The 9,058-nt window shown below is 38.4% G+C and overlaps 1 protein-coding gene across 1 annotated transcript in view; it reads left to right on the top strand.

Annotated features, from left to right (window-relative positions):
• The window catches only part of LOC107100970 (syntaxin-binding protein 4-like), a 158,732-nt gene that overhangs the window by 136,797 nt on the left and 12,877 nt on the right, over positions 1-9,058 (top strand). Inside the window, exons 12-15 of the mRNA XM_015399683.1 lie at positions 108-204; positions 4,674-4,801; positions 4,914-5,006; positions 7,236-7,301. Of these exons, the coding sequence (XP_015255169.1) occupies positions 108-204; positions 4,674-4,801; positions 4,914-5,006; positions 7,236-7,301 (384 nt within the window). The remainder of the gene's footprint in view (positions 1-107; positions 205-4,673; positions 4,802-4,913; positions 5,007-7,235; positions 7,302-9,058) is intronic.

Genomic DNA, 9,058 nt, shown 5'->3' with positions numbered 1-9,058 from the left:
TTTTGAAACATGATGCATGTTTGTAAAGCATTCAATGTAAACATTGTAAAATCATATCATGTGAAATGAATATATATTAAATGTTGTTCCTTTTCTCTCTGTATCAGGCATTGACATTTCTTGGACTGGATGTTAGTGAGGAGAAGAGGAAGATGCTGAGGCATAGCCTGACTCCTGATCCACAAGGCACTGTGGCGTATGGAGGTGAGCCACATGTATGCTCAGATTTACACCATGAAACAAGCCATGCATGCATCCAGGTGTGTCAACGGCAGGGTAGAGATACGTGTGAACATGCTGTCAAATCATAGGCTGGTTGGGATTTCTACTGAGTTGCCTTTCAGTGTCACATTGCGTGGGCCTGATCTGTCTCTCTGAGACAAAGTGGGCAATCAAAGAGAAGTAGTCGTAATAAATGCTACTTTATTTCTTGACTTTCCCTGTTATTAAAAAAAACAAAAAACAATGTAGGGTGTATGGATTTAAAAAGAAGAGTCCCTGTATGTTTTTACTGGTGCACATATGAGATCAGCTGCCATGTTTATTTTTATGGGATTTCTCTACGTATCCCATCTTCCCTATACAGTACAGGCTGATTTAGTCACAGGTTTCTGTACTGAGTACCCATCCATGGAAGTCTGTATATGTTTTAAACTCTCTATTACCTGATAAAAAATGTCAATGGCGTTTTTAAAATACAGGAAGCCTCAGTCTTCAATTCCTTATTTGTTTTCCTCTCAATGAGGATCTGATTCAGTGAGAGGAAATTTATTGAAATGAACAAAAACTGCTGTTATCTCAATGTTGTGTGCTTTAGTGACGCATCCATCAGATCAAATCATTGGCAGATTTCCAATCAAGCTTTAAGCTCCGAAAACTGATGTTGGTTTATTATTAATGATGATATTCTCAGTAAATCTAAGAACAGCATCTGAACGTTTTCATTAGTTATTTATATTAGGATGATGCAACAGTTGGAAAGAAGTAACTAAAAACATGTTTTACTGTTAATTTAAAATGAAGACAACATTTTGGGGCTGCATGGTGGTGCAGTTTGTAGCAGTATTGTCATCTAGCAAGAAGGTTCTGGGTTCAATTGCTATTTCAGGGTTTTTCTTAATTGACTTTTTATGTTCTCCCCATGCTTTGTCAGGTAAGTGTTGTGCAATTTTTACCAGCAGATTATGAAAATATTAAATGAGTCTTTTACCAAAGGTTGGACTCCTGGATCGGCTGTAAGAGTCCAGTTATCTTTCAGTAATTTAGTGATCCAGGCTATGGCTATCAGCAGAATTATTAATCACCAACTGTAGCTTCACAGCTAATTGATGGTCTGACTCTTTAACTGATGTTTCATATTCCTTTATTTTAGAACGGTCATTGAAGGCACCATTTGAACTCACAGTAAGAGCTATTAGAAAAACCTAAATAAATAAAACTTCCTTTTCTTTTAGTCCAATGAACAACCGTTTGAGCTTAGCAGAGCGTAAATAAATACACAAACACATTCTGACCTATTAATAAGACAAACGAGTTAGATTAGCTACAAATAGACCGATATGATGCTAAAACTCAGTACCGCTAACACTCGTTACATACATATACGTACGTGACACAATCATCAAACTCAAGCTGGACACAATATAACATGAAAAATAACTACAACAAATCTTGTGCCCTTTATAGCCAGTTGCTAGTACTTTTAAGGAACCTTTGAATACCTTTACTGATTGACCTTCTGTCATAAGCTCCAAAAAAACAGAAGTCTAGAGTTCTCACCAAGAGCCTTTCAAAATAAAACGTAAATTACTTTGTCTAAATATAAAGAAAGACTGAGCTGACTTCAAGTCATTTTTAGAACACCAATAAAAAAAAAATAAAAACAAATCAAATGATATTCCAAAAAAGTAAAAAAAATAATAATAATAATAATAATAATAATAATAATTAAAAAAAAAAAAATCTACGGGACTTTGTTTCCAAGTTTGAAGATGCTTCAATTCCCATCCAGGGAGCTTTTTTCAATTCAAAATGTCAGAGATAGCATTTTTCACACTCATGCATTATTCCGAGGGCACCTTTCACAACCTAAATATTATGTTTGATTACATTAAAGATAATTTAAACCAACCAAAGGGAATTTTCTCTGTTTCTTTGAATTTTACCCAAACAAGGGTAGATATGACTCTGAGTGAAAAAGTCATTCACCGTATAAATAATCAGACGACCATGCGTTAAAACACTGGTACCTTAATTAGCTAATAATCCCTTTAACAGTATTATTGTATCTAATAGCTACAAAAACATCCCACACTACTGAAAATAAGCACAAGGTAATGAAAAGTTAATAAAAGGGGGAGAAAAGGAGTTTAAGAATCCATTCAGAGTCTCTGAGGAATTAGTCTATGTTTTAAGGCTTGGTGTACTAATGCATTTAGGAGAGTCTCTTAAATAGCAGCAGATAAATGTAAATAACTGAGACAGAGATCTTAAATGTAAACAGTGAAGCTTCATTTGATTTAACAGTGATTAATGAACAATGACTCACTGAGCAAAATGCCTAGATAGCACCAGGAAGTCAGGCTACGAGGCGTAGTCGAGCTAACAACAAGGGTCGTAAAACTTAAAAAATGGCCGCCGCCATGTACAGGTGCTAAAGTTAGGTAGCCTGGTGCTAACAATGCAAGCCAATCCAACTGTAGCAATGCAGATCCTTCAGACAAAAAAATAAATCTACAACCAGAAACAAAATCACTCAGTGGTGATCGTTAAGTCAGGCGCAGTCAACATTAGCATCAGTTCAGAACTCTTACTCAGAAACATCAGTAGTTGGATTTAAAAAGCTTCTTTCAGATAAAACACAACATATTTAAAATGATCTATTCTACATCTCCCCCAAGCAGAATACTCATTAAGCATTAGATGAAAAGAGGGGAAAAGGACCTTTAATGCTCAGGGGAAAAGAGGGGGACCATGTCTGGTTCCATTCGGTTTAAGCTGGTCGTACACTGAGCGATAATTTCAATCGTTGCACGCAGCTACGACTCAAACTGTAGGACGAAACCTCAGGGTTTAAAAGTTTACAGCTCACGGTGCATGTTCTCACACTGTGCGACCCGACGCTCTGATACAATCTACCTGCTTACACTGCATGTCAAAAAACCTCACGTCAGACTCAGCGCCAAGAGATGGCACTAATCAGACTTGTTAATCTGGAAGAAGAGGAACTCCCTTGTTGCACATGCGCAGTGATTGAGGCTCTTGTAAATCGGCTCGTAGCTCTGCTTGAACAGCAGGATTTGTCCACTAACACCTTACGTCGGCACACTGGGAGGTCGTGAGAGCAAATTGCCCTCGTTACCGTCCTATACTACACGACGCAGGACGCACGTTCAGGCTGAAAGTCGGCCAAATTTAAAAAATTCTCGCACGACTGGAGAATCGGCCCGAAAAGGGCAAAAAATTGTATAGTGTATGAGTACAGTGTTGCCTTTAGGAACCAAGTCCGCTCTCAGAGAGACTTGAATTATTCTGATGCTAAGCAACAGAGGCGGATCTGTAGGGCTTCATAGCCGCAGCTCAGACAGGCAGCAGCACAGCTAAAAACAGCAGGACAGTTTGGTGCTTCGAAGCGGCACCTCAGCAAAACAACAGTCAGGTCAGGGCTGTCCCGTGTGTGAAAGGTGGACCAGCTGAACAACCGAATAGTTCTTCTCATCTGCTTCAGCAGGCGGGTTTAAACTTGGTTTGACCTGCAGGAAGAAAGAAATTACATTCGATTCTCTCTGAGTCACAGACAGCATGCAATCTGGTATCACAGCGAGTGCAGACTCTTCTCCGCCACGGGATGGCTACATGATGCGGCTTCAGCCAAAGACTGGTGGGCCTTGCCTATCAGACCCGCAGGTCACAGGGCAAAGTGGAAGGGAAGTCAGCTGCTTAAATAATCCCTGCTGCAGGGAGGTGACGTCAGGGTCCCTATCGCTTCTTAGACAACAAATCTTCAAAAACAGATTTAAGTGACCAACACAGCTGAGTAAAGGCCTAATGTTTTACTCCAGTGCAAAACAAATTATATTGAAAAAACAAAAACAGAAATATAATCATAACCATTTTGATTTGCATCTCAGGGCAGAACAACAACAAGCTTGGACTGAAGTAAAACGGACTGATTACCTCTTTAGCTGCCATCAAGTTTGGTAAAGGCCTGCTAACGAGCCATTCATTAGATTCAGCTGCTGCAATGCCGTGCTAACTGCTCCCTAAGGCATGGGTTAAATAGAGAGCGATTTTTTATTTTATAACGTACGACCGCTGGGACAAATAAAGGTGATTAATATTATTCTCAGCCAAAAGTTCAGTGTTGCCAAGTGCTTGTAAGAAAACGGCTATTGGTTATCCTAAATGTCATTGAACGCTACATAAATAGCAGCTCTGCAGCTTCTTAAGGTTCTGAGCAACACTAAATATTTCTGTTTTCCATCCTTTAAGTAGGGTCCATTTAAAGGCATAAATATTAGAATTTTTAAAAATTTTTTAGTGAAGCATGAATATGAACCCATTTCCAAACGTATAAGCCATACGTGCAAAACAAGGAATAAACTTATAATAAAGGTTCTTTTAGTTGGATTACCTCCCCAGCCTTTTGAGGTGTATTATATTTCTGCTCTCAGACTTTGTGGAAGCTTCCCGGAATATCTTCCAGGAGGACCTAGAGGAGTTGGGATTAGGATCAGATCCCTTCACCTTCTCCTATCATGAAGCAGCCAGTTTGATGGACACATCAGCATTTCATTCTCCTGTAAGTTTCCATAAAAAGAGGTGCATGGATTAAGAATAAACAACAACTATTAAACATGCTCATAAAAAAACAGTTTCATGGTGCGTGGACATGACTGTGTTTGTTTCTGCAGACTTATGAGTCAGAGTGCAGCTACAGCAGTGAGGAGATGGAGCAGTTTCAGACTGAGGTGAAGCAACTGCAGACTCAGATGAAGCAGCTTAAGGTGAATTTGCTTTACCCTCAAAACCACCAACCGTCTGATGTTTGATTTAAGTATGTTTGAAAATTTGTTTCTGAAATCCTTTTTTTCTCTCACCAGCTTAACGGTGCTTAGATGCAATAAACAGTTAAAGGATTCACACCCGTCAAACTTTTGTAATTCTTTGTAAAACTATGAGTGGAAACTTTATGTAACAGACCAATGTTTAGTGATCTCTTACTTGAAGGTAAAACTCTGTTTTACTATCAAAAATAAATATTAAAATATTCTTTGCTTAATTGGATAAGATGAAATTGATGCAAACAAATCTAGTAAAATATTCCATCTGTGTGCCATTGGTGCATATTTGTAGTTGTTTTGTTTCTTGCTGTAGTGATTTATTAGCATCACAAAGACCAAAGAACCAAGCAGTCAGGGTGAAAGTATCATCTTCCAGAGCTTTGTTTAATCATTTATCAAAACCTGGAGAGAGGATGGACTAACCAAGTCATGCCCTTCCAGCCAAACTAATAGGCTAAATCAGGAGAGAGTTAATAATAGAAACATTAGAAAAGGGATACAAGTTATTGATTAATTAATTCATTTTAAGTTTGTTTATCTAGTCAATAACAATTAATTGAAAACAGTAATTTTCCTAAAAAGTTTTGTTTAATTAACCCGGTGCAGACCCTGATTAATTTATGTTTCTGATCTAGCCACTGATCTCTAGTTATTCACTGGATTGCTGATAGTCCATTGGTAGTACAGGTTTGAATATAAGCCACCAGCTGCCATATTGGTACTCCCTACTTAGACCACTCGCAATGTAAAAAATGCATGTGCTGCAGCATATATATATATATATATATACACATGTTAATAAAAGGCTATATATATGCATATGTATATATGTGTCTCCCACGGAGACGCGCATTTCAACCGCGCGTCTCTGTGGGAGTGGGGAGTACCAGCTTGGCGGACGATGGCTTCACTTTTTTCGGGCACTCAGCAAATCAGTGAATAAATAGAGATCAGTGGCTCCAGCATGCCTCCCTCTGCTCTGAAAGTACCTTTCTTGCAAGTACTATTAAGAATAAATAGTGGCACCCTCTAGTGGACAATGATCACACTACGATACAGTGGTTAAAATCCTTTAATCCATCAAATTATCAATTAGTTGGATGGAATCAAATTGAATAAACCATTAAATCAGTAATCAATTATGTTTGCACCCCTAATTTTTGTGAATTTTTTTCAAAATGCACATTTCAAATAAAAGGCTGAAATAAGACATAGCCAATAGGCCTGTGGTGAGGAATTGCACTGATTCACAGCCCAGTGGACAAATCTTTAAAAAGCGCAAAATATCAGTCATGCAATTTGCAGATTTTACCCATATTTAAAAAATGGCAATAAGAAATCCATGAAAGAATGTACTATGTACTGTATAAATAAGCCACACACTAAAGCTTTGGTCCTATTTGCATAATGCAAAACCAACACAGCACATTACTTAAAAAAAAAAACAAGATCTGTACTATGAAAAGGTGGCAGCATCATGCTGTGGAGATGCTTTTCTTCAACAGAGAAAGATGGAGCTAAATCCAGAACAATCCTGGAAGATAATGTAGTTGAAGCTGTTTAGGACTTGAGACGGGGGTGGAGGCTGTAGTGCACAATGCCCTGGCCACCCCACTCACCAATGTAAATTGTAGTAGCATAAGTTTAGGATTTCATCCCATTATGCACAGCCAGCAACGTAACATTAAAAATCACACAATAAACGAGATATGAGTAGGTCTTTATGATTTCTACAGGTAGGTTTATTACAACGGTAGATTCCAACCCTGAAATTATGGCTTTTAGTGTCAGTGTGGGCCCCATCTGCCCCCCCCCCAAATGTAAATTTGTCCTGTTCCATTGGTAAAATATGTCTTTTACCTTCTAAATTCAAGAACAAATGCACTTATTTTAAGAAATAAGGACTTATCTAGATTTAGATTTTTTCCAGCGTACAAAGTGTTTGTACAGGAGCACTGGATATAAAATCAGACTGAATTTCACTGATTTGTCTTGAATAAATAACTTTCTTTCTTTACCTCCCAGTTTATAGTAAAGCTCTACTGCAGTGGGTCCCAGCCTGCTCTTTCAGGCCTAGCCTTAACTGTTTTAGCCTAAATGAATGGAGGGAAACTCCTGTTTCAGAGGGAAAAGAAGAACATTGGTGTACTGATTTGCTTCTTTTCTCGACAGGTAATCCTAAAAGACATGGAACAAAGCAAAAAAGGTCTAGAGGAGGAGCTGCAGAAGACCTCAGAGGTGAGACAGCAGATAAGAAACTTCATATACTTCCAAACTTATTAGTCCGTCTAGTTTCCCCTCAAAAAAATATTGAAAAGACCTTAGAATTAAAGGATACAACACTAACATCTAGCACATTAACACTATTTGAAGCAAAAGAGAAAGGGATGGGTCTACTCAGTAATAGAGAAAAAAAGGGAAAGTGAGCATCCTTCCTGCCTGCAAAGGCTACTGGGATCATGGAGAGAAAAGTATTCCCATCCCCCAACGCTGTAATAACCAACCAAGTCAACATGTTAATCCTTCTGTTCATATTAAGAAGACAAAGAGCATTCATCAACTCAACTTTATTTATAAAGGCCTTTAAAACAACCACAGCTGACAAAGTGCTGTACATATCAGTTACAATTGTATATAAAAACCATAAAAGTTTAAAAGAATTAAAAATATGCTATAAAATTTATTAATTAAAACAAATAAAACCAAATAAAAAACTATATACCTAACCATAATAGTAAAACATAGTTTCATGATGTGTTAAAAGCCAAAAAAATAAATAAAAGATTTTAAGACAGGTTTTAAAAATAGACAGACTCTGAGATTCCAGGAGCAGCAGGTCAAAAGTACAGCACTAACACCTGACCTCTTTGTTGTTGTATAAAGAAATAATCGAAAGGAAGTCTTTGAAGCTAATCAGAATAAGAAAGTGTAATTATTTTTTATAACATGCTGAGATTGTGACGAGGTAATCAAACTAGAATTATTTGTGAATTATAGTTCACATTGTGTTTGCAACCTGAATATGGATGTAATTATTGATACTTTGATTACTAAGCCTGGAGGCCAGGGTGTAGGTGACAGAGTACAAGTAAGACAGCGTTTAAGCCGGGCACACACTGTGCGATATTTTCAATCGTTGTATGTAGCTAAAGCTCACACTGTACGACCAAACCCTGTGGTTTTGAAACCATAAAAAAGAAAAGGCAACGACATATTCTGACATAGACATGGCTGAGCAAACGTGGCTACTACAGTCTCTTAATTTTACAGCAAGAACTCCATTTCACTTATTGCACCCCCGCCATGCTTCTGTATTTTTGTCTGAAAGGAAGAAGAAGAAGAATCCTTGTTTGCCCACTGAGCGATTTGCCAACAACCACCTACCGACGGCCGACTGAATTTCAAACATGTTTGATTTTCTCCCAACCTTACGATTTCCTGATCGGGAGGTGGTTGTGAGAGGCTGGTCAACCCTTGTTACGCCCTGTACACTACATACCGCACGATCAGGCTGAAAGTCGGCCCGATTGAAAAATTCTCGCACGGCCGGAGAATTGACCCAAAAAGGGCAAAAAAACTCGTACAGTGGATGCCCAGCTTTAGGAAATATTGGGTGCAGAGCAACTCTGACCCATTATTAGTGCTCATCCTCCTCTGAACTTGACCAACCCATGCTACATACATGCTCCACAGCCTCCTCTGAACCATGAAGTCTGTTTTGCAAACAAACCTCTCAGGGTTTAAGCAAGAACAGCGTCTTATTGGGGCCAATAAAGCCAATAAGAATCTTTTAAGGCTGGAGATATTCTCTGGCATCTTATTGGCTGAGAAAAGGTTCCCACAGTCACAATGCACATGAAGTGGAGACATAAGAAGAGCTGTGTCCTGCTACACTTTTATTAGTTTCTCCGTCGTAAGGGCCAAGTAGGACGAAAACAGGAAATTCTGGTCCATTTTTTGTGATTTCAATAAGCTAAGCCCATAGTGTCCTTCTT

The sequence above is a fragment of the Cyprinodon variegatus genome, unplaced genomic scaffold (genome assembly GCF_000732505.1).
Source record: "Cyprinodon variegatus isolate N-32 unplaced genomic scaffold, C_variegatus-1.0 Scaffold1038, whole genome shotgun sequence".
Classification (NCBI taxonomy): domain Eukaryota; kingdom Metazoa; phylum Chordata; class Actinopteri; order Cyprinodontiformes; family Cyprinodontidae; genus Cyprinodon; species Cyprinodon variegatus.
Note: the sequence above shows the minus strand (reverse complement) of the source record. Positions and strands in the feature narration are given on the sequence as shown.